General features: G+C 40.9%; 1 protein-coding gene across 1 annotated transcript in view; it reads left to right on the forward strand.

Annotated features, from left to right (window-relative positions):
* The window catches only part of PTPN20 (protein tyrosine phosphatase non-receptor type 20), a 74,008-nt gene that overhangs the window by 12,889 nt on the left and 34,742 nt on the right, over positions 1-26,377 (forward strand). The window contains exon 2 of the mRNA XM_040970387.1: positions 25,121-25,262. Within this exon, the coding sequence (XP_040826321.1) occupies positions 25,121-25,262 (142 nt within the window). The remainder of the gene's footprint in view (positions 1-25,120; positions 25,263-26,377) is intronic.

Consider the following 26,377-nt stretch of genomic DNA (forward strand, 5'->3'; position numbering starts at 1 on the left):
AGTCTCTAATTACAGTGGTCTAGTCATGCAGTCAGGAGGAGAAGCGTGGGGATCGTAGAAGTTCTCGGTGGCCCTTGAGATTTCTGACTTTGCAAGACTGCTTCTAGGGAAGGTTTACCTCTGAAGTCTTTTCCCTCACGATCAGTCACATGTGTGTTTTTTTTTTTTTGTATTTTGATTTCATTTTTGATGATTCCATAGTTGATTAGGGTGGGCAGGGTCCAGGATCGGGGGAAAGTGGGTGAGACTATTGTTTCCACAGATTGTTTCTTCTTCATCTATCTAGGGGAAGGGGTGAGATAAGGGAAGAAGTTGCACCCATATCCTCCCAACCACCTCAGTACCTGGGGACGGGGAACGGCCACCCAGTGTCATCCCAGGGTCCCTGATGTGGAACATGTTCCGAGGGTTCTACTCAAGTGGTTTTGATAATTCTGACATGCTATTGATCTCACCGATCCAAGGCTGAGGAAATCCTTCCAAGGTCCATTGGCTGACTTAGTCCACCTTAGATTCTCCATTTGCCCAGAAATTGCTGTCAAGCTTTGCTGAGGTAGTTGACCAATTTGTTCTACCCTTCTTCCTCTGCTTGGTACCTGATGTCTTTTGCAGGCTGCAGTGGACTGCCAGATCTTCCATGTGCATCTGGGTATGCCATCTACTGCTCCGTGTAAGCCACTGAGGAGGCCCAGTTCTGCCACATGCACTCCATGATCAGACCACAGGTCCTGCTACTTTCCCCATGGATGGAGTTCTGAGTCCAGAGGTTTAGTTGGGGGTGGGATGCCCAAAGAAACCTCTTCTGAGGTGATCGCTGACCTGACTCCTGTGTTTGCTAGCCAATATGGAGTCTGGCTCATTCTGTCACCCACATCAGCCTAAATACACACCAGTAGTTGCAATTGCTGGGTCAGATCTATCTCCCACCCTGCCTCTTACTCAGCCTGATTCTGCCCACGACATGCTCAGCCCTCACATATACCTGCAGGAGCTGCAGCTCAGTCAGAGTAACCCCCTAGAACCCCTGAAGGGCATGCCCCAGCTCTGCTTCCTGCAGGCACATGTTTTTAAACAAAAATATTTCATTTTCCTTGTTAAAGTAGAACTGTCATAAAATGAAAAATGCTCCTCATACAAATTTGAAATGAAAATACATTAAAGGTTTTATTCAGGTTATTAATGAAAGAACCAGGAAGATAACAGAGGTAATTCAAAGGCCATTTCAAATATCCAGGCTTTTATTGGTATTTTGAATTAATACTCAATTTAAAAATCCAGTTAATGCCTGACAAGGTTGTGAATAATACTGTCTTCGATATTATCTTTCCTCTCAGACATGGATTACTTGTGTGATCACTAGACAGACCCTGTATTTACACTTTTTAAAAGGAATTCTGGTCAATAGTAAACCATGAGCTGAATTGAGTACAGTCTCCCTACATACTCTTCGAGGTTTGCCTTTATTATATGACATGGAAGGCACAGACCACCTGTTCTTTCTCTAGCTTAATTGTACTTCTTTAATGATTTTTCTTATACTCCTACATCTGAAGGTTTTTTTAAAAAAGATATATTTATTTTTTATTGGAAAGTCAGATTTTACAGCGAAAAGGAGAGACAGAGAGAAAGATCTTCCATCTGTTGGTTTACTTTCCAAGTGGCTGGAACAGCCAGAGTTGAGCTAATCCAAAACCAGGAGCCAGGAGCTTCTTCTTAGTCTTCCATGCTGGCACAGGGTCCCAAGGCTTTGGGCCATCCTCTATTGCTTTTCCAGGTCACAAACATGGGGCTGGATCGGAGGTAGCTATGCTTAGAACCGGTGCCTGTATGGGATCCCAGTGCATGCAAGGTGAGGACTTTAGCCACCAGGCTACCATGCCAGACCCTATGTCTGAAAGTTTTAACTTCTTTTTTTTTTTTAAGATTTTTTTTTTTTATGTGAAAGGGAGATTTACAAAGAGAAGGAGAGGCAGAGATCTTCAGTCCACTGGTTTGCTTCCCAAATAGCTGCAGTGTCTGGAGCTGAGCTGAGCCAAGGCCAGGAGCCAAGAGCTTTTCATGGGTCTCTCATGTGGGTACAGAGAACCAAGGCTTTGTGCTGTACTTCACTGTTTTCCCAGGCTATAAGCAGGGAGCTGGATGGGAAATGGAGAGCCAGGACACGAACTAGCATCAATACGGGATATTGGCACATAAGATGGGATAATTAATTTGTTGGGCCATGGCATTGGCCTCCTTCACTGTTGGTGGGAGTGTAGGCTAGTACTACCCCTATGGAAGTCAGTTTGGAGAGTGTTAAGAGAACTGAACGTTGATCTGCTGCATGACCCAGCTGTTATACTTCTGGGGCTATATCCAAAGGAACTGAAATCTGCTTGTGAGAAAGGGATTTGTAACCCTGTATTTACTGCAGCACAATCTACAATAGTGAAGTCACGGAAACAACCTAGATGGCCATTGAAAGAGGAGTAGATAAAGAAACTGTGGTGTGGATGCATAGGCTCGGGCACTTCTGAAACGCTTGTGCGGTGGCAGGTGGGCAGGCATGCACCTGGGGGGCCTCTCACCATCTCTGAGGTGGCAGCAGGTGGGTGCTGGATTGGTGTCCAAGCGAAGCCCTACTAATGTCACCCGGTGGTGTGCTCTGGGCACTTTTGGATGTGAGCTTAGAGGGGGTTATGGAGGGATGGTATAGGTGAGGGCGAAGAGGCATCTGAAGGTTCATGTCTAGATGAGAAGTGACTCCTGAGGGACTTCCATATACAAGATCATGTACTTTGAGGCTAGATCACGGAGCCTGCCAGTGAGAGTCTGAATAGGGAATAGGTACCATGAGGCTGCTCCGTGGCATTAACCAGCATGTGAGTGAATCAGGAACAGCAATCTCCATTTTCACGTGCAATGTCTGTGGCTGGGAACAGGCCTGGTTGGGGAGCTGAGAGGACACTGCGGCTGGGATGGGGTTCCCATTGGTGAGTGTGCGAGCTGGAGTGGGGGCAGCAGACTGGGCTGGACGTGGCTGCAGTCTCCCTTAGCATGGGTGTGAACTGGGTCTGGAGAGCACCTCACTGGGTTGTACTCTAGCACCCACTGGTACTAGTGAGAGCAAGGGTGGGTGTAGTACAGGCTGGGCTCAGACTCCACTTAGGCTGTCTATGTGAGAGCTATGTCTGGACCAGGTATGGCTGGGCTGCAACACCCAGCAGTAAGAACCAGAACAAGAGGTAAAGTCAACTGGACCAAGAACCCACTGGTGTGTGTAAGATCTGGTGTTATGAGGAGACCTGGTAAAGGAGCTTGTGGAACTCTTTGGTCAGGATGTAGTCCCTGCATGTGAGCGCAAGCAGCAAGGCAAGGAGCAGCCCAAACCAGGCTAGGTTACAATATCTACTGGCATACATGTGGGTCAGGTCTGGGGGCAGGCCATGTTGACCAGCTCATAGCAGCTACTGACAAATCTGAAATCCAGGACGGGGTGCAGGAGCGGCCGAGTTGGGCCACAGCACCAGCCAGTTCACACTTGGGCTGGGACTGGGGACTGGCTGGGCTGGGCTAAGCTGTATCAGCATGAGCTAGAACTAAAAGCAGGTTGGACTGAGCCAAACTGAAGCACCAGCTGGTGGATACCAAGGTGAGGAGAGCCATGCCAGTCTAGGGCAGTGGGTGCTGGGTCCATGAACCCTGGGGGCGGGGGTCCAGTGAGGCCTGGGTCACCTGACCCTGGTCCTTGGTCCTGCCTGTGAGAATTGGTCCTCCTCAGTGGAAAAGATGGAGAAGTGGATGGCTGGTCCAGATGCACATGGAGGATATGGCAGCCCATTGAGGCTTGCAGAGGACATCTGGCACCATGGCAGAGGAAGGAGAAGAACAGAACAAATTGGACAACTATCCCAGCCAACAATGATAGCAAACATCTGGGCAAATGGAGACTCTAGGGTCTATGGTGTCAGCCAATTGACATTGGAACGGTTTCCTCATCCATGGATCAGCGAGATCGACATTTCAGAACTATTATAACCACTTGGGTAAAACCCTCAGAGCATGTACCACATCAAGACCCTGGGTTGATATCGGGTGGCTGTTCCCCATCCCCAGATACTGGGGTGGTTGGAAGGCTGGGTATGGCTCCTCTCCTTATCTCCTACCTCCCCCAAAAATTAGGAAGAAGAAAGAAAATTTGGAAACAATGATCACACCCACTTTTCCCTAACCTTGGATTCTTGCCACCCTGATCAACTATGTAAACATCATCTAAAATAAAATTGAAATAAATTATTGAAAAAAGAAAAGAAACCGTGGTACTTCTACTCCGTGGAATACTACTTAACCATTAAAAAGAATAAAATTCTACCATTTACAACAAAATGGTCCTAACTAGAGAACATTGTGCTTAGGGAAATAGACCAATCCTGAAAGGACAAATATCATGTGTCTTCTCTGATAGAAGGCAACTTTCATGCAAAATACATCAATAACATACAGGTAAACATATGTGTACATATAGTCATCTGGAGGAACTGTATAATAAAGACTATCATATTGAGAAGTGAAGATACACTACAGTATGCAACTCTACTGCCAAATCAAAGATGGACTCCCAACGACCCTGTTAAAGATGGCTTCACGATATAATGCTAGACTGCATTTGTCCACACCTACAATGTCAGGATTAAATAGCAGAACTATGTGCTTGATGCTGTTTTTGAAGACTATACTATTTAATAATATAGCAGAAATCAGTGGCGGAGAAGGAATTCAGAAGGGGGAGGCGGGGAAATACCCGAGGCTATGGAATTGTATCATAAAATAAATGTTTTAAAATATCTATTTTATGCCAATACATTAAAATCACAGCCAACTCAGTTTGAATTGTAGGTAGCTCTCCAGAGAAAAAAAATATTTCGGGTTAAGCTGGGAGCAATGCAATGTGACTGTGGAAGCCAGAAAAGAGAAAATGCTTTCCTATGTAATAACCTTTTGTAAATTGAGTGAACATGAACAATTACGTGTCGTTTCCTTGAAGAAAGACTCTGTAATTGATTTTTATGTATTTAGTGTTGAATCGGTAGCACCTCGCTCAGCGTTGGTGTGGTGCTGAATGACACCTGTGGTGGCTGGGTTCGTGGGTAATCATGATAGTACGTCTAACAGAGTATCTCTGTGTGCTTGGACAGGTGAAGCATTGTGCGCTGGCTCCTGGGATACTGATCAAACCTCCAGCCTGTCGACAGCAGGTCACTGAGGCCCAGGATCTGCAGAAGCCATTTCTCATCTGATTCGGGATATGGGGACAGCATGTCTTCACCCGGGGAGGCTAGAAGAGAATCTGGTAGGTTCTCCTGAAGTCCACAGTTTGGGGTGTGGGAGTGGGAGGAGGCGGAGCAGTGCTCTCGGCTCTTGCTGCGCACAGGGACCACCCACCAGTGGGTTTGTTATGCTGCAGAGTCTGATGCGCAGGCTCCAGAGCACGGAGCCGTCCACTCTGAGTTTCTAACAAGCCGCTGCATTTAGAGTGCCCAGAATCAGAATCAGACTGTAGTGTTTGACTTTAGTTCTTTGAAATAAACTCTTCTTCTGCACCCTGCCCCAATTATAACAGGTTTACTGTGAAGAGTTTGGGAAGGAAAAAAAAAATCACAAGAGCATAAAGAAGACAATAATGCTATAAAAATGACCTTATAATCTGCCACATAGTCCCGTAGTTTTGTTAGATATGAACTCAGGGTGTGTGTCTCTGTAAGGCTTCTGTGAAAGTGCGAATGCCGTGCACAGACGCCAGCTCCTCCCAGATGCCCTGTCAGTCGCATTGTCTGGTCTCCATCACAAGCATCTTTGGCTTCAGTCTTCCTTTCTTCGGCTCCTCTTGCCCCTTCCCATCTGTCCTGTCCTTAATGCCCTCTCCCTTCTCTACAGCTTCTTTCCTCTTCTTTATTGAGGCATGGAAGTGACAAGTGTCTTTAAATCATTTTGTTTCTAATATTGTTTTCCTAGTTGAGGGATACACTCCCGTGGGGGTCTCCAATTAGGGTGGAGAGGGTCAATGTATGGAGGAAGGTGGATGGGACAAATGTTTCAATTTTTATTCCTCCTGTATCTATAGGATTGGGGAAGAGGAGGGGACTATTCTTTGCTGTCAAACTACATCAGCACCCAGAGATAGTGGACGGTCCTTTGGGGATGCCTTAGAGACCCTGATGCGGGGCTGAGTGTTCTGAGGATGTTTCTTGAGTGGCTTTAATAGTTCTACAATATCATTAGCTTCATTGCAGCAGGGTTGAGAGAATCTTTCCAAGGTCTGTTGGCTCACCAGGTCCACCTTATCCACAGATAAGGAATATGATCCACAGATCCAGGAATATGTTGCAAAGGTTGACTAACCACTTCTGCCTTGCATCCCCTGACGAGGCACTCTGGTTATCTATTGGCCTAGATGAGCTGGCTGACATGAATCTGGGCATGCTGTCCATTGCACAGGCATAAACAATTGAGGAGGCCCAGTCCTGACACATGCATTCTACGGTCATGCCACATATGTCGTGATTTTCCCTGTGGCTGGGGTTTGAGTTCAGTTGAGTTCATCTAGTTGGTGAGTCCTTCAAGAAACCTTGCCTGGGGTGACCTCAGCCTTGATTCTCTGTGTGTGCATTAGCCATTGCAGGGTCAGGATTGCTCCATCACCTTCACCAGCCAATGCACATATCTGTGAATACAACTGCCTGATCAGTTCTACCCCAGCCCCATCTCATGTAAATTTGTGTGTGCTGCACCCTAGCAGCCTAGCTCAGCCCACCACATGTCTGGTCCTCACACACACCAGTGGGTGCCATGGGCTAGTTGTGGTGATCCCCAATAACTCCAACCAGTGTGAAGTTTTTCATTTGATTAGTTTTTTCCCTTCTATTTGAAAAGAGAATGAAGAAGATGATGCTGATGCAAAGAAACTGAATTTACCTTCATCAAGTCAGAAAAAGACTCCTAAATCAAAGGTAAACTTGAAGAACAGCATTCCCTGTTAATGGAGGTGGAAACTCCTAGGCACTGCCTGAACTCCCTTCAAGGGAGTAGGATCTTGAATTTTCCCTCAGCACAATGGTTTCTCTATCCCTTGAATGTTGGAGATGACCAACGCAGAGAATTGGGAAGAGCGGAGCTTTGCAACTCCAGAAATTTTACTGTTCCTTTTTTTTTCTCCTTTGGCATTTGTCTTATCTTGAGTTACTAATAGAGGGAATGGATTTCACAGAAACTATAAAGCACTGTTAAATCTGTTGATGATAAGTGTTTTCATTGGTAGAGACAATCATAATGCAGTGTTTCCAAACCTTGGAAAAGCAGAGAACCGAAAAGCCTGTCGAAAAACCTGCTAACGTTGACCTCTCTGTGGAGGTGCTGCCCGAGTTACAGCACAGAACAGGGAAGAGCGTACCATGTGAGAGACTCCAGGGAAGCTCCTGCTTCCATCAGACACAGCTCTGGCCATTGAGGCCATTTGGGGAGTGACCCAGTGGATGGGAGATCTTCCTCTTTGTATTTCTTTCTCTGTGTAAATCTCCCTTTCCAATAAAAATAAATAGGGTTTAAAACAAGGAAGTGTGTTTTCTCTCATTTGGTGAACTAGAGCTCTGAGATTTTCCCAGTGGTGCTGACAATACACATAGCTCCTGTGAGTTACGGCAACAATGGAGATTAAAAAATAAAGTGCCTCCATTTTTCCAGTTTAACTGTCACCTTCACTGAAGGCAGGTTAAGAGTGCTGTTTTTATGACATCACATTTTATTTAAATTTTCATTTTAACATTTTAATTTCATCTTATTTATAATAAAAGAGAAAGGGAATGATAGAGAAAGAGATCTTTCTTTTTTTGAATTAATTTCTATTGGAAAGGAAAATTTACAGAAAGGAGAGACAGGGAGAAAGATCTTCCATCTGTTGGTTCACTCTCCAAGTAGTTGCTATGGTCAGAGTTGAGCCCATCATTATCCGGGAGCCAGAAGCGTCTTCTGGGTCTCCCACATAGATGCAGGGTCCCAAGGCATTTTGGGCCATCCTCTTCTGCTATCCCAGGCCACAAACAGGGAGCAGGAAGGGAAGTGGAGCAGCTGAGACAGAAACCAGCACCCATATGGGATCCAGGCACTTGGAACTTGAGGATTTGGACCACTGCACCAGGCCCAAGAAAGAGATCTTTCATCCGCTGATTCATTACCCAAACGACTGCAACACCTAGGAGCCTGGAAAACTACCTGGGTTTCCCACCTGGGTGTCAAGAACACAAGCACCTGAGTCATCTTCCACTTTCCCTAGCGACATTAGCAGGGAGCTGGATTTGAAGGCACATAGCTGGGACTAGAAGTGACTTTCTGTTGTGAAATGGGAATGTCACGAGTGGTTATTTAACCTGCTGCATCCCAATACGAACCCCCAAGGGCGCTGCTTTTAAAACGGTATTGTGGTTTGGTGATTTTCTTCTGTTGAGTTCTGTCTACTCCTCTCTTAAGCATAAGGAGGACACATCAAGGTCAGCATCACGTATTTGGCTGGGATGCTCTGGCTGTTGGTACTGGGTTGGGTTCTCTGATCATTTTTTGATATATTTCTGTGATCATAATGATTTTCTACCTGAATACAAAAGATTTGAAAGTAAGCAGCCTCACAGAATGTCCCTTAATTAATCATAATTCACCTCCATTCTAGAACTGAGAATGCAGCTTGTCATTTAAAAAAAAAAAAAAACGCAGTGTCCTCATATCTTAGAATATTCCAGGATGGTTTTTGGATGCTGTGAAAGTTAGCTGTTTTTTCTTTTATCAGATTTACTTTTTTGTTTCTCATGGAACAATTTGATATTGTGGATTCTTCATGCCCTTTCAGATATTGCTGTCCTGTAGGTGTTTGCTGAACTCAGGCTTATAGGTGATTAGATAGTTAAATATATGTTTTTTTTTTTTTAACTTCAGCACTCTCTTTAAGGAGAGTGTAGAAAGTGAGGACCAGAAAGCTTAATGGCTTGCTCATGCTCATACAACGCTGTAGTCACAGAGCAGACCAGAGACCTTTTTATTACTGTTTTTACTTTATCATCTGAAATCCTTGGTGGATGTGATGTAGACAATGTAGGCTTCTCAGAAAAAAATAACCAAAGACTTTAAAATTTGACATTAATTTGATTCAGTGAGCCATCTCTGAAAGACCTGGCATGTTGACGATTTATTATATTTCTGCTTGTTAGTTCTTGACTCGTGTTAGCCAGATCACATATCATTAAATCAGAGATGTGTTAGAGTCCCAGGCAAGCCTTGCATTTGAATTGCAGTCATCTTGAACAGTCTGCTTCTTTGAAAACTATAATCATGCTGATTTGAAGCATGACTTGAAAGATGTCTTAGGTTTAAATTGTATTAGAACTTCTTAGGTGATACCACTTTTTAAAATAATGAGTTTTAATCAAATGACTTTTTCTAAATTGGAAAGTCAGATATACAGAGAGGAGGAGAGACAGAGAGGAAGATCTTCTGTCCAATAATTCACTCCCCAAGTGATCACAATGGCTGGAGCTGAGCCAATCCAAAGCCAGGAGCCTCTTCCAGGTCTCCCACACAGGTGCAGGGTGCCAAGGTCTTGACTGCTTTCTCAGGCCGCAAGCAGGGAGCTGGATGGGAAGCAGAGCCACTGGTACACAAGACAGCATCCATATCGGATGCTGGTGCTTGTAAGGCAAGGACTTTTGCTGCTAGGCTTTCGTGCTGGGTCCAAATGACTTTTTAAAAAGTATGTAGGAGACATATTGGTGTGATAACACTGCCCCACTTTTCCTCCATCTCAAGTTTTTTAACAGGTTTACCATTCCAATTCTAATTATTCTGAAATTTATTTTTAGGGAATTTTATTTTTGGTTAATGTTGGTAAATTGTTTTTTTCAGAACTAGGGCCAACTCCAGAGCTTGTTTCATCTAATTTTATTAGTCAGCTATGTAATGTAATGATATGGAATCTTAGGAAAGACTTGCTATAGAGTGATATTTTAAAGTAAAACAACTAAATAGGTGTGCATAAAGTACACACTAACAAAAGAGAGCTGTTCGGCTTGGCGCGGCAGCTTAGCTGCCGAAGTTCTCAACTTGCACGTGCTGGGATCCCATATGGGTGTCGGTTCTATTCCCAGCGGCTCTGCTTTCCATCCAGCTCCCTGCTTGTGGCCTTGGGAAGCAGTGGGAGCTGGCCCAAAGCCTTGGGACCCTGCACCTGCATGTGAGACCCAGAAGAGGTCGTGACTCATGGCTTTGGATCAGCACAGCTCCGACACTGTGGCCACTTGGGGAATGAATCAACAAACGAAAGATCTTCCTCTCTGTCTCTTCCCCTCTCTGTATATCTGACTTTCTAATCAAAATAAAATATATTTTTTTTTCTTAAGAAAAGAGCTGTTTAGTTGTGGCAATGTCAGAGACCTAAATACAGAATGAATTAGGCATTAAGAGGCTCCTATATAATGCTAAGCTTTTAGTTCACAGGGAAAGTAAAACACGTTGTATTTGTGAACAGCAAATAATAGCTTCAGAGTTTATGAACCAGTGCAATAGTCCAGTATTCCGTGGGACACAGCCCTATAAACCCAGTGGATGCCTGAGGCCATGAATTTCATACAGCCGTGTACAAATAATCCCTGATGTAATGAGACTTGACACACTGGTTTTTCATCTTAAGATGTTGCAGAAGTAATATATATTCAGTGGGAACTGGACTTTGAGCATACATAGTCCTGTGCATTCTGTTTTGATAGAGATGATCAGTGGTTACTAGAGAGATAGAGGATTCAGGTGATTTCCCAGGGGTAGAACTTGGAGCCTGTGGTTTGGGTTTTAGTGCTTTCTTTGGAAACCTTTTATAGCTCTTCTCAAGGAAGATGCAGCCATACTATACGTTTGCATTGTATGTTCCTAAAATCAGGGCTGAATTTTTTTTTCATATGCCTTTAGGCTTTTGAAAAGAAAGTTACTTCAGGAAAGGCAAACACCTGTCATCAGAATTGTGAATCTCTTTTTCAAGAAACTTCAAAAAGGTATAGTTAGAATTGTTGTGTAACAAGTTTTCTGCTTATTTATATTCATAGCTAACCTTCTGAATGGAGACAGTGAGCAGCAGTTCTCAAGTGTTGGATAGTTGTCATGGCACAGCTCTTTATAACCTCATTCAGCTTTCATAGAAACAGGCTGTGTTTATGATCCCATAAACAGCATCAACACACACACACACACACACACACACACACACACACACACACAAATATATATATCTTTGAAGGATTGAATTTCTTTATCATGTTCAGAGTTACACAGTCTCAAAGTCTCCTTGTAAATTGGAAGGGCAGTGTACTTGAAGTAGCTCAAGACTGCTGCGTTGGTTTACTAGAAATTAAGTATTTTCAGAAAGAAAATAATGTGCTAAGAATAATAGGACTATTAGTGTTGTGAGTTCTTGGTAATATGTGCAAAAAATTTAAAGAATCTGAAGAAAAGTGAATTTTGATTAAGAAGATAAGCATCAGTTTTTGTATTTTATAAAATCTTTAAATTTAGGTGTCACATGAGCAAACATAGCAGATAAGGAAATAGTGTATTGAGCTGTATTTTTTTTGGAGACTCATGTTAACTACAGTCACCGGCATAACACCATAGAATAATGTTCCTATTCTTTAAATTATGTGCTTGTCTGTTTATGTATTTGTGCAAAAACTTATATGCATAATTTTCAAAAGTGCAGTAAATGAATGAATACTAAACTAACACTAATGAAAAAGTCATTTTTAATTGTTTATACAAATATAAAATATATTTTGTAAAATATACTTTATGCAAATATAAAATATTACATAGCTTGGCCTCTTTGATCCACAGTTTATTTAGGGAAGCAGATATGTGAAAGACAAATTTAAGTACAATGTAATAAATATATATTTTAAATGATTTTATTTACTTTTATTGGAAAGGCAGATTTACAAAGAGAAGGAGAGACAGAGAGAAAGATTGTCATCCATTAGTTCATTCTCCAACTGGCCGCAATGGCCTGAGCTAAGTTTATCCAGAGCCAGGAGTCTGGAGCCAGGAACTCCCTCCAGGTTTCCCACATGCCTGCAGGATCCCAAGCCCTTGAGCTATCCTCTACTGCTTTCCCAGGACACAAACAGGGAACTGGATGGGAAGTGGAGCAGCTGGGACACAAACCGGCACCCATATGGGATCCCTGCACATGCAAGGAAAGGATTTACCCACTAGACTCTCACACCGGGTCCTGTAATAAATATTATAGAGTCAAAATCCAAATATAGCTACATGAGCACACAAAAGATATTCTCACAAGCTTCTATGAAGAAGAGGTACTTGGATTGAATTTAAAGTTCAGTTAAGTAGAATGCCAGCAAATGACAATGGAAGGAAGAAAAGGAAGAAAATTTTATACTTGGGGAAGAAGTCTGAGCAAAGATAAGAACTGGTGAAAATATCTCATTGGTGTTAGAAGTGCGTTGAGTTAGAATGGCAGGAAGCTGGAAAAGGTGAGAGGCAGAGCTGATAATACAGTGTGGGTTCGAGTGTGAAGGAAGGCAGTGTGTGAGAAGCTGAAAATGAAGCACAAGGTTTCTTCCTTCCTTCATTCCATGCTTTTCTACACTTGATGCATTTGTATTTAGCTTGAAGACTGCTGGTAACTAAAAGACTAGGCTGCTGTAGAAGGAAATGGAAACGAATGAAATGTGTGCAGTGATCTCATTAAAGATGAGGAAACAAGTAATCTGAAATTCCCCACAGAAGCAAAAGAAAAAGGCATTTGTTAACGTGAAGCATAAAATATATTAAGAAGTTACTGGGATGATGCTGAAAAAGTTGACTGGAGTCATATGACTAGGGTGTAGGACCTCAGATTATCTGGAAGTTGATCTTGAATTACTCTGTAGCAGATCTAATGAGATTTGTATTTTGGAAGATTTTTTTCCTAGATATTGAAAATTAGATCTGGAAGTCAAGTTAGGAGGTGTTTGCTGGATGGGTTGTTAATGGAAGTGCATCAAGGGCCAAGCATATAGTGTAACTGAGTACTGAGTGGTGAAACATCAGAAAGCAAACAGTGAGCGTGGGCTAGTATTTGTATAGCATCCGTAGGCATGTATTAGCTGGATAAAGACAGAGCTTACCGTGTTTCTCTTTTCAAGTTGAGATAATTGAGTAATGTTATGAAATGAAGTCTATAAGGGAAGTGATATAATTTAAAGAAGATATGGGCCGGTGCAGTGGTCCGATTGGCTAATCCTCCGCCTGCAAGCACTGGCATCCCGTATGGGTGCTGGTGTGTGTTCTCTGGCTGCTCTGCTTTCCATCCAGTCTCCTGCTTGTGGCCTGGGAGGGCAGTGAAGGACGGTCTGAAGCACTGGGACCTCCTTATGAGTTAGGCAAAGGAGGAGAATAGGTGAACCAACCCAAGATAGCTAATGTAATTCTGGTAAAGGTGAAAGGAGATAGAATTTGTGATGAGATATTCCAACTGTGGAATTATCTCAGAAGTGGCAGAGTTGTAGCTGATGAAAATGAGACAAGTACGTGGTGGCTGAACTGCAATGGCGGTGAATGGCAACTTTATAATGAATAGAGATTATTAGAGATTCTTGGTTGAATGTATGTCTTCTCCAAAACCACTTATACACTTCTTTTCTAGTGAGAATGATTATCACACATGGCGTTTCAGTGACGCAAGCAGGTCGAGCAGTGATGATGTAGAGCCTGCAGGGCCATCAAAGACTGTCTCCTTTGTGCTTCCTGGTATGACATCATCCTATTTGTAGTAGCACTTTCTGGAAAGATATGCACAAAGATACTTTTACTACAAATGAAGGAAAGGGCTAGGAGAAGTGCTAAACATGGGAAAAATGGTTTTCTAGGATTTTCTTTTAAAGCTAAAGGAAATTAATTCCCATTTCACAATCATCACAATGAATTGCTGCCCTCTCTTCAAGTAATCAATTAATGTCAATTTAATAAAATGACTGACTTGTATTTTATTAAATCAGGAATTATATATTTGCGTAGTCCTGAAAATATGAACTGCTTTCTCATTTCTCTTAATTTATTGTACTGCATGTACTTTGTAAATAAACTAATAAACATTTTTGGATTCCAAATGACATATAGTGAGAAAAAACAAAATATGTACAAAATATAAATTGTAAGAACAAAGTATATTCTAAAATTTGTTGTATGTGTATTTACATCTATATATCCATATGTATATCTATCTATAAATATATATATTCAAGCATTTTTTAATGACTGGGATATTTCCTGAGAAATGTGTTGTCAGATAATCTTGTGATTATGAAAATTTACAAACTAAGACTACTACAGCATTGTTTGGTGATGTACTTGTAGGAAATCACCATTCTATATGTGGTCAGTCATTCAGGGGATCACAGCTGTAACACAAACATGGTTTGGGCTAGGAATGTGTATTTATAAGTGTATGTAGATATACACAGATAAAACTGTGAAGTTGGGGAGTCAAGCACATCTCAAAACCTTGGAGTTGCAGAGAATCTTGGAGCTCATCCATTTCAGCCCTAGCATCAAGTATAGAAATCAGCTTTTCTCATAATGTTTGTTGAATGAAAAACCTGTAATTCCATTAAGACCCAGATAATAAAAGTATTAAGATGCAGGTCTCATACAAAAACAGTTTATAAGAAAAATACAGTTTTAATTAGAGATATAGTTTGCGTTGAGTTAGATTCATTCTCTTAGCATGTTGTTCAATGATGTTTTGACAAGGTCACCCACCACAATCTGGGTATAGAACTGTTCCATCACCTCCCAGATGTCTCTTGTATCTGTTGTAATCAAATCGTAACCCCAGAATCCCTAGCACCTGGCAGCTAGTAATCTATTTTTTTTCTTTACTTTTGTCTTTTTCAAAGTGTCACGTAAATGGAGTCACAAATATGAAGCCTTGTGAGCCCAGCTTCTTTGACCCAGCATAAAGCTTTTGATATTCATCTGTGTGGTTGCATTCGTTGATACCTGACCTCTGTTTCCGTTGAATAGTATACCATTGTTTGGCCACACCAGTTTGTTTATCCATTCACCAGTTGAAGGATATTGGGTTGTTTCCAGATTTTTGGCATTTATGGATGAAAATACTACAAACATTCACATACCGATTTTGTGTAAACATAAGTTTCCATTCCTATAAGGTAAATATCTAGGAGTGGGGATGCTGGGTCATAAACGGCTCACCAACAAATGTTAATCCAAGGGAGCTGTGCCAGTATTACTGGTTGTTTTTTTACTGTTTTTCTTCCTGCTCTTTTTTCTCTGTGTTTCAGTTAAGGTCCTTTCTGTCAGTCCATCTTCAGGTTTACTGATTCTCTTCTCCACTGTTTGGAACCTATTAATGAACCCATGGAAGACATTCTTATCCTTGTTACAGTGTTTTATTTATAAAATTTTCACTTGATATAAGCTTTTAGATTCTCTCTGTTCAGAGTCTTTGGTTGTTGAGGCATTCCCCGCCCCTTTTCTACAAGACCTTAAACATTTTAATGATGGTTACCTAGAATGTCCTCTTTGGTAATTCTAGTGAAAGGGTCATTACCGACTTTTTTCATACTGCTTTGTTTTTTGAGAGTGGTTTTGTTGTTGATTCTATGTTTTATCCTACAATTTTTCTTTTAAAATTTACTTATTTATTTGAAAGGCAGAGTGACAGAGAGGGTGAGGCAGAGAAAAAATCTTCCATTTGCTGGTTGGTGACTAGTCCTGGGTCCGACGGAAGCTAGGAGCCAGAGCTCCATCCAGATCTCCCACTTGGTGGACCCAAGCACTTGGGCCGTCTCTTGCTGCCTTCCCAGGTGTATTAGCAGGGAGCTGGCTTGGAAGTGGAATAGCTGGGACACGATACATGCTCATATTGGATACTGATGTCTCAGGTGGCAGCTCAAGGTGCTGTGCCATAACACCAACCCTGTCTTATAATTTCTGGCTGAATGTTGTTGTTGGCAACAGGGAACTAGAGATTGAAGAAAGCAGATTTTATGCCTAGAAAGTTATGCCTATTCTCTGCCTGGCCGAGGATGCAGGTTCTTCGTGTCTTTAGGGTGTGAACTTAGATTTTGTTTTTGTGTTGCTGTAACCATTAGGTTAATGAGGTGGTGCTAATTGGAGGTGTGGGCTGAATTGCTGTTTTAGTTCAGTTTCTGCTTTGGGCAGGCCCTCCGTCCCTGTTTCTCAGTGGTCAGGCTTTGCTGGTGATAACTCATTTTTCTCCTTGTAAAGTCAGTCCCAGTCTTTTGTCTTTGGCAGGCCTATCATGGGAAAGAGTTTGCAACCTCTTGCTTGATGGCTGGAGATTTGCGGTAGCATTGGTACAGAATTCTGGGAACCTGCCAGGACCTCTCCCCCGGGAATACGGGGCTTTTCCTTCCCCCCACTTCTCAGCTGCAGTGGATGTCATGTTTTCCACGGGGTTTGCTGCAGTTCCTGCTGCAGTTGGAATAGGTGGGACTTTTTCCTCTTTCCTCACTTGCAGTGGCTCTTTCCTTCCAAGCCTTCCTCACAGGAACGATTCTTCCCTCTCCCACCTCGCTCCTTGCCCTTCTGAGGAGCACCTGTGGGAAGACAGTGAAGTGGAATCTGCAGGTGCCAGTGACTGCTGTATTGTCCATCACCAACAATCACCTTCAGCACTTAATAATGTTGTGTTGGAAACTTCTTTCCCACTTATAGAGTGTTTGGCATTTCCTTATCCCACGAGGCACCACGATTGAGCCAGGGTTCATGTCTTGTCATTCCCTAGAGGAGTCCCTTTTGCCTTCTGTTTCCTGTGACTTGGTTACTCTACAGCTCCAGTTCTGGGTTCAGCAGAATATTTCTCAGTGGGTTTCCCCTGTGCGTGTATATTGTTAGGGTATGCGGGATATTCATTGCAGTTTTACATTGTGGGCAAAAGCAGAACTTTGAGTATAAATATATTTTAAAGATAAAAAGGGAATACATTCTTGTATAAACATGACCTTTAAACAAATATGCACATTACAATTTTAAAATAGTATTTCATTGTGAGACTTGACTATAATTTTACAGTTTATTGCTTGTGTTGGACACTTAGTTCAGTTCTTATTCTTATAGTTTGCGGTGCTGTGGTAAAAATCCACCGAGCCGCATCTTTGGGAATACTCCCAGTTTGAGTTGGTAAAAAAAAGGAAGCTTCATTCATACTACAGCTGCTGGAGTAACAGCAGAAGCCACAGATTCCAGACCTGTGTCTAACCAACCAGGTCTGGTGTTTAGTGGTTTTCAAGGGAAAAGAGTGATGTTCCAAGTCATGGAATGGCAAGAACCACAATCAGTATGTCTGAGGCTGTTCTTTTCAGTTCTTCCAGTGTGAAGACATGATGATAATTTGATTTTGCCTTTTCATAACCTCTGAGAGACAGCTAATGTTGGTGTTCAGTGAAATTTGTTTGCTTTCTACAGGGAATGACTCACCTGCACTAATAAGGCCAGTTGTAAAGGAAAAGCAGACAGAAGGTGACTTCTTTCTTTCTCAGTACTCTTCTTTTTCGGTTTAGAAATAAGATTAGATTTTCCTGGTGTTATTAACAAGAAATGTAAAAAAAAAACTACGTATGAATACATAAAAGATAACCAAATAGAAAAGTGGACAAAGTATATGAATAAGCACTCCATAACAAGGAAATATGAAAAAAGCTGTTCAACCTAATTTTAAATCAGGAAGTGACAATTAAATCACAGTGAAATGACAGTTTACACTGACCACATTGTTTCGTTTAGAGAAGCTCTTTCCTTTTTGTACCGGAAGATCCAGGCAGGAGTGTGCGTATTGGGCTTTTCTGTGCTAAACCACGAACAGCTCAGGTACCCTGCAACACTGGAATACGTGAGAGTGCTTGTGGCGCATTTATATAAAATAAAGAAGAGTAACGAAGGCACAGTCTTAACGGAAAAGTCAAGATTAAAAAATAACTATGACTTCATTGGCACTCACAAAACTGAAGGATATATAAGGTGATATATGATAAACAAAGGCAAAAGAAATGATAGCGCAATTCAGAGCAGTGATTATTCCAGAAGGAGAACAAAAAATGAAATCAGGGAAGGGCACACGAGGGCATCAGAGGTAAGGGTAATGTTATATCTCATTGAGAAGTGTTTTGCTCCTTTTATCTGTTACAGATATTTTACTTAACTATTATCATGTTTTACTTCAAAAATCAAAAATTAAAAAAAAAACTTTGGAAACATTTATTTTTGTTGAAAGACAGATATTTGGAGAGGAGGAGAGACAGAGAGGAAGATCTTCCACCCATTGATTCACTCCCCAAGTGGCTGTAATGGCTGGAGCTGAGCCAATCTGAAGCCAGGAGCCAGGAGCTTCTTCCAGGTCTCCCACGCAGGTGTAGGGTCTCAAGGCTTTGGGTCCTCCTATGTTATTTAATTTCCATGCATTTTTGAGTGTTCTATTATTCTTGGTGATTTTTAATTTTATTCTTTTGTGGGCTGAGAAGATACATGGTGTGATTTCAATCTTTCTAATTGAGGCTTGATTGATGATTTAATGCATGTGCTATCCCAGAAAATGTTCTGTGCACTGTTGAGAAGAATTTTTGTTCTATAGATATTGAGTGAAATGTCTTGTAAATGCTAGGTCCCTTCGCTGGATAATATACTTCCACTCTGCTGTACCCTTACTCATTTTCTGTCCGGACAGGCTGTCCACTGATGAGCATGAGGTGCTGAAGTCACCCATTATTATTTGAGTCTATCTCTCCTTTAAGGTCTAATAGTATTTGATGTAGGTACCTAGGTGATCTTGTGTTATCTTCTTGGTGAACTGAACCTTTTTATCAAACTATAATATTTTTCTTTGTCTCTCTTTACAGTTTTTTTTTTTTTTAAAATTTAAACTCTTTTCATCTGATACTCTTGTTCTTTTTTGGATTCTACTTGCTTGCTATATCTTTCTCCAGCCTTTCATGTTCAGTCTATGTGGATCTTCATTTGTGAAGCATATATAGCAAAATCTTGTTATTGTTGTTGTTGTTTTTAAATCCAGCCAACCTAAGTCTGTGTGGTAATTGATTTAATGCATTTACATTCAAGGTTATTATGTTAAAGAAGAACTAACACTTGTCATTTTTTCAGTTGGATACTGTTTTTACCTGATTTGTCTGTGAATTTGGGGGTATCATATGCTTTTAACTGTGGGACTGCAGAATTTATTCTAAGGCTGATCTGGTGGTGGTGAATTCTATGGTTTTGCTTGTCTGGAAAATACCTTATTCACTTTGAAAGGATATCTTCACTGGATATTATATTCTTGGTTGAAATTTTTGAACATTTAGTATTCAAAATTATATAGTTTTTAATTATAAAATTATAATGTGCAATATTATAATATATCATATATAATATATTAAGTCATGGTTATAAAACTATAATTCATAATTTAAAAAATCTATAATATTCCAGGCCCAGCCTGTAGGGCTTCTGCCCAGAAGTCTATTTTTGGTCGTTGGTTTTCCTTTACATGTAATGTGACACTTTTCTCTGTGTGTAGGATTCTCTTGTCCTTCACTTTGGACAGTTTGACTGGAGTATGCCTTGGAGAAGACCTTTTTTGGCCGACTCTGCTCAGGGTCCTTAAAGCTTGCTAAATCTGGTAGGAATCCATGGAAAGACATGGAAAGAATCCATGTTTCTTCATCTAACAGGTCCTCAATGACCCCCTTTTCTTCTCTCCTCCTTCAGAAATACCTATAATATGAATACTTGGTGATTTAATGGTACTCTAAATTTTATGTAGACTCTCCTCATTCATTCAGATTCTTTTGTTTTTGTTCAACATTTTAATTCAAAAGTCTTGTCAGGGTCAGAAAATTATTTCCTCTACTTGGTTTGCACTACTGTTACAGTTCTCAGTTTTCATTTCACTCAAGATTTCAACTCTAAAATTTCAGTTTGGTTCTTCCGAATGATTTTTATCTCTTTAGTGATATTTTCATTCATGTCACTCATTGATTTTTTCCTTATTTGTTTAATCCGTTGAGCTGTAGTTTCAATCTCATTGCATTGAGTTTCCTTATAATGATTCTTTGAATTCTATTTCTGGCATCTGATAGATTTCCTTCAGATGAGGATCTAATTCTGGAGGATTTCTGTGTTCTATTGGAGGTGTCATGCTGTCTGTTTCTTCACTTGCCCTGTGTCTCAAGGTTGGCATCTTCACATTAGGTGTAATAGTTCTTTCTTCTTCGTAGAGTAGGTTGTTATAGAAGAGTTTATACTTCAGGTTATCACTTGATTTGTTGCTTTTGCTTTGTTTCTTGTTAGGTCTTTCTGGGAGAGTGCATTTGTTACTGCAGTTTACAACACCAGCAGCCCTAGTCCTAGGGTGGGGGATGGGAATTCAATCCTGCTCCAGTTTAAAAGGATGACCACAGAAAGTCTTCAAAAGATTTCACTTTGGCAGTTATGGGTCCAGAGAATTCCAACTTCTGATTTCACAGATACCGTACACATACTGAATCATGTTAGTGGCTACTATCGAAGAGATGAGAGCAGACTAGGCTGTGGGCTAGGCAGGTTTTTACCTCAACAACCAAACTCAGAATGTTTACTGCATTCTTCAAATGAACAAATTTAATTATTAAATATAAGTTAGGTTCTTTCCTAGGTGCCACCGGGATTGAAGAAATTAGAATTGTTACAGTCATGATCTTGTGGGGTACAGAGGAGTCAGCATCCTGATCTCCCAAGGTGAGAGCAGAATTTTTATGAGCTACTGCACCTTGAAGCTAAGGACAGCCCTCCTGGGTCAAGTGGAGTGACTGAGGGTAACTCCGAGGGTAATACTGCAACCGTCCTGGAGTTGCAGGATGCAGCTGATCTGTCCTCTGCTCCAAAAGTTGCCCTGACGCTGACCATCTCTGGTAGCAGTGGTGCAGAAATCAGTTGTGCAGCTTTTTACAGTGGGGCTGGTGGTGGGGGGTTGTTCGTTTCCTGATGATAACTGTATTAGACTTCTCTTGCTTGGTAATGAGGCTCAGGATAATATTTTTTGGATGTCCTTGCTCATTCTTAGTTTTAGGAAGATGTGGTGTCCCTGGATCTCAGGCAGTGCCTTTTCAGTTATGTGGTCCAGGCAGGAGACACCTTACGGTCTGGGTGCAGGGTACTTTGTTCTCTTTGCTCAGTGTTGATGGACCTTAACCTCTGCGTTGAGGGTGACAGGAGCCGTGCTGCCCTTTGCCTGCTCTTTATGAGCACATAGCAGGAGGGGGGATTTCTCGAGTTCTTCACTCTTTAGCCAGCATACATTATCTTCTCGTTGGTTTTTCATTTCTTCTCTTCACTGATTAATGTAAACATGCTTTTGTCCTATGTCAATAAATCCAGCTTCAACTACTTGCTTTGTTTTTGCAAAACACCTGATTTAATTGTGTGCTGCTCATCCATCATCATGTACTTTGGAGTCCTGGTTTTATTTTTCTTACTTCTGCAAAGTAACTGTTCACTATGACATGTTGTTGCAACATTCTATTTTATATTCCTATTTATGGCAATTCCTTTCTTATTTCTTTAGTGTTACAGATACTGTATACAAGGTGATTTTAGGTTATCTTGCATTTCATAACATATTTTAAAAAGTGTTTTACATTCTGTATTGCATTACTGCTTTTTCTGCATCTTATGTTTCATTTTCATCTTTGTCATAAACATTTTTGTCTGTATTCAATTTGGATTGAACATGAAAGGGTTCTTTTTGATTTCTCATCAAACCTTACCTTCCTATATAAATTACATTTTGAGGGCTACATTTTACCTTAGGAAAATGATGACTGTGCTGGAGACATAGGGGAAAGCAGGATAAAGCTCAGATACTGTGTGGCTTACGATGTAGATCCCCTTACCCAACATCTACCACAGCCTTTTCCTAGGGGACCTTCTTGGTTGGTGTTGGCAGGAAAAGTGACCTTTCCAAGACTTAAACTGAGGCTGTTGTGCCCTTGGGCATTCATTGAAATTCACTTAGCCAATGTATAAGTGCATAGAGAGGCAACAGTTTTGGTGGTACATGGCATAGCAAGCATGGCATTCCTGGTCCACTTTATGACTAACGTGTGCTGTATTACTGGAACCAACGGTTCTCAGAGGGATTCTTTCTTTCTTTCTTTCTTTCTTTCTTTCTTTCTTTCTTTCTTTCTTTCTTTCTTTCTTTCTTTCTTTCTCTCTCTCTCTCTCTTTCTTTCTTTTTCTTTTTTTTAAGAGTTATTCATTTTCATTGGAAAGGCAGTTTTACAAAAAGAAAGACAGAAAGAAAGATCTTCTGTCCACTGGTTCACTTCCCAAGTGGCCGCAGTGACCGGAGGTGAGCTGGTTTGAAGCCAGAAACCAGGAGTTTCTTCTGGGTCTCCCACATGGGTAGAAGTCCCCAAGGCATTAGGTGTGCTACTCTACTGCTTTCCCAGGCCACAAGCAAGGAGCTTATGGAAAGTGGGTCAACTGGGACACAAACCAGACCCATATGGGATCCTGTTGCTTGCAAGGTGATGATTTTGCCATTGTGCCATCGCGCCAGGCCCCAACATCCTGCTCTTTATGTATATCATAACATTGTTGATATACGCAATGGTAGTATTTTGTAGTATTTGTAGAGTATATTTAACAGTTTTACCTGAGGGTCTATTTTATTCAAGAATAGAAATGCATACTACAGTTCTTTGATTCCTGGTACTCTGATTTCCATTATATCATTTGTTTATGAGATTAGATTATATCCAGGCTTTCGTCTGCCTAGGCTCTCTCTCTCACTTGTGTTTTCAGTGGTGCATGGGGCCAGGGAGGCTATTGCCACTACCTTAAACTGTGTTGTTTCTCTATAGTTTCTTCTTTCTCTGCCTTTCTTGGTAATTCGGTAACTGTTGCTTTGGGGTACAAACGAGTCATTCCTGGTTTACCTTGAGTCTTCTTCAGATGAGTTGGGAGACTTCTTGGAAGAAGAAGCAAGGAAATGTCCCCCTTTGTTTTTTGGGGCTTGGTTGGCGGGGGGAGGCAGAGGGATTCCTTGGATTTCCAAGTAGATTTCCCTTTATTTTTTGCTACCTGGTGGCATAATACCCTGCTGTGCTTCTGTGGCTTCCGGCAGGGTACTGGCACACTGGGGGTTCCTTGCTCTCCCAGGGTCGTGGATGTTGGGACAGGGGTTGAGGCTCCATCCTTGGGCGTTTTCCACAGATTTTCTCATCCGCACAGCTCCCATTTCTCTCCACAGACCTTCCTTCTCCAGGCCTGCACAGCACTCATTTTGGTCCTGCTGCTCGCTCCCTACTCACAGCCACATCTTTCTGCCCCAATTGGCCATCTTTCTTCCTTCTCTAGCCTAATATTTAAAACACTAGTTAGAACACGTATTCCACCTCAGAATAGCTACATCCAATAGCTAGTACTGGTGCCTGGCCCCAGCAGCCTACTAATGAAGTCCCTGGGAAGCGGCAGAGACAGCCTCAAGTGCTTGGATTCCTACTGCTATATACGTGGGTTGTGTTAGCCACCTTCTTCAGCCTGGCCCAGTTCCTGCCCTTGCTGGGCTTGGGGAGTGACCCTATGAATGGGAGCAAATCTCAGACCTTTTAAAAAGGTTCTTTGTTTTAATGTTTACTGTACACCACTCATTTATTTTCTTGGCACGAGAGAACTGCTTGTGATAATTGGGGCCTTACACCTTGTGTATTTCTTGAGAGGAGTAAGGTAGAAGGGAGCTGACTTGTCTTTCCCATATGTTATGGATGAACTTGTCCCCCATTGATCATTTGAATGATCTCTGATGAAGCTATTACTGCGGTGAGATGATTTGAGTGACTTTCACTAACCCTCAGCAGTGTCCACTACAGTCACTCTAGCTTGTCTTTCCTTTTTGGTTTTTTCCCCTCCCAGGAAAGCTGGAGCTCAATGGGAAGCTTTAAGGGTTGGGTTTTGCTTTGTTTTGTTTTTTTGTTTTTTACTGCTGGGAATCAGAGATGGTCAAAATGGCTTTTACTCTTAGGAGAATTTCATCTCCCCTTTTCTGGCTGTTTAGACCTTTTCTGACACTAAGGTTAGACATATTTGTGAGAAATTACAGAATTTGTGACTCTCCCAATCAGCAGGCACTCACTCCTGCCCCCAGCGTTTCTGAGTAGAGTGAGTGGCCCAGACAAGTTTCCCAGCAATATGTAGATTTGTAAAACATTCCATCGGTTTCTTTTCTGAATTGTTTGATTGCTTTTTGTATGTATAATTTAGTACTATTAACTTTATTTTTGTACATATTATTTAGCTTTGGAAACAAATTTTGAGAAAAAGTTTTATATAGTAGCATTTTTGAAACTTTTAAAATATTCCCTTCCTGTTGACTCTCCAGAGTTAGTGCATTTTGGTCAATGGACATAATGTGAAAATTTCAAACATTTGGAATTTGGATTGTCAGCAAGACTAAGAGATCATCATTTAAAAACTTCTGTATCTACTATTAAGTAGAGTATGTTCTGTTACTTTTGACTATAATACAACCCATATATGCATATTTATCATTCAGCTTTATTAATTACACTACAGATCCTCTCTGTGCTAAGTTGTGGATGTGTGTGTGTGTTTGTGTATGTGATCAGTGTTAGAATAAATAGGACGTGTGGTGGATTTTCTAGAGACATTTGGTCTCGGGCAGATTTTTTTTTTTTTCATTTTCCTAATTCAATCTTGTACATTCTTGCCCTAACATAATTATTAATTCATCTACCAAATTTGCATTTTAAAGCATAATATGTCCCAACCTCCTGCATCTATTATGTTTATAATGCTAGACAATGCTCACCAAGAATAGTGGGTTTTGTGTAATTTCAAAGGTGCAGATCCGTAATTGTTCTGAAACAAAGGTAATGTGTCTCACAGCGATAGAAAAGCAAACTTTCACTGGCTAGTCCATGGCTGTACCTTTACAAAAGAGAGAACAGTAAAAGTCTCCCTTCCCATACATGTAAGTCGTTTATGCGTGTGAATTTTTCTTTTTATTAGATATACACAGAATTGTTTCTGAAGGGGAGCTAGCTCAGCTGGCTAAGGTCCAACCATTAATATTCAATTTTAATGAACAAACAACCATCAAGGATTGTTTGAAAATGATTGAGAAAAAAGTAGCAGAATATGATACCATCAAGGAGTTTACGGTAAATATTTTATTCTTAACAAAAGTCTTTATGGTTTTTATTTCTATTTCTCTATTTTTTAGTTCCCTTTTTAACTTTTGTTCTTCATCAAGTATTGCATAAATTTTAAAGCAGTATGTTACATGGTAACCAAAAGTCGTATAGTATGGAAGGGTTTAAGTTGGATTGGAAAATCTCCTCCCACTTCTTTCCCTTTGGACTTTACAGGACTCCTTTCTACTAATAAATATGCCATGAAAACTTCTACAAACGTTTTGCCATCTACTTGATTTACTTTACTATTTTTCAAAAATTCTTCCACATAAGATATAATTTTCAAATATATATTCCATTTTATCTCATTCTTTTAAGTGTTGCATGGTACTTAATTAAATATAAAAAGCTTAATATATTTAAATAGTTATCTGTGTTGTATATGTAGATTGCTATGGTTTCTGCTATTAAAAAATGACAGTCACCCTTTGCATATGACTGTATATATGTCAGGATTTTTAAGAATACATTCCTATGAATGCCATCAGTACTTGTTGCTATCAGATTTTTTCGATCTTTGTTCATTACTTAATTCACAATTTCTAGATGATCTACCTGGCATTCTGTTATTTGTGAATAAAGAAATATCTTCTCATCTGCTGGTTCCCTAAAAGGCCGTAATGGCTGGGGCAGTTGAATTCCACCAGGGCTTTCTACGTGGGCCATCTCCTGGTGCCTTCCCAGGTACATGTACAGGGAAGGCCTGTCAGGTTAATTTTCGGTGAGCTCTTAGGTTGATTTGTTTATCACTTTGCTATTTTCCTTCTTGATTAATACATCTTTATAGAGCGAAGAAATAATAGTATTGCGTGTTTTGTATATTTTCCCCACAGTTTGTGTTACATACACACATTTACCTATTTACCATGGCTAGCTGTTAGTGGTCGAATATGCTGGTCCTCTTTAAGGGCTTCTGAATGTTTTGTTCTTAGGGCATATTCTTTAATTCTAGATTATAATTAATTTATTTTCTTACAATAGTTTTATGATTTTTTTTCGATATTTAATACTTTGATGCAGCTAGAATTTAAGGTATTTGACAGGGACTCAGTATTTTACATACATTTCCTTGTTCCAAGACT

The sequence above is a fragment of the Ochotona curzoniae genome, unplaced genomic scaffold (genome assembly GCF_017591425.1).
Source record: "Ochotona curzoniae isolate NIBS_2020 unplaced genomic scaffold, NIBS_Ocur_1.0 scaffold_4763, whole genome shotgun sequence".
In the NCBI taxonomy this organism is placed as follows: Eukaryota; Metazoa; Chordata; class Mammalia; order Lagomorpha; family Ochotonidae; genus Ochotona; species Ochotona curzoniae.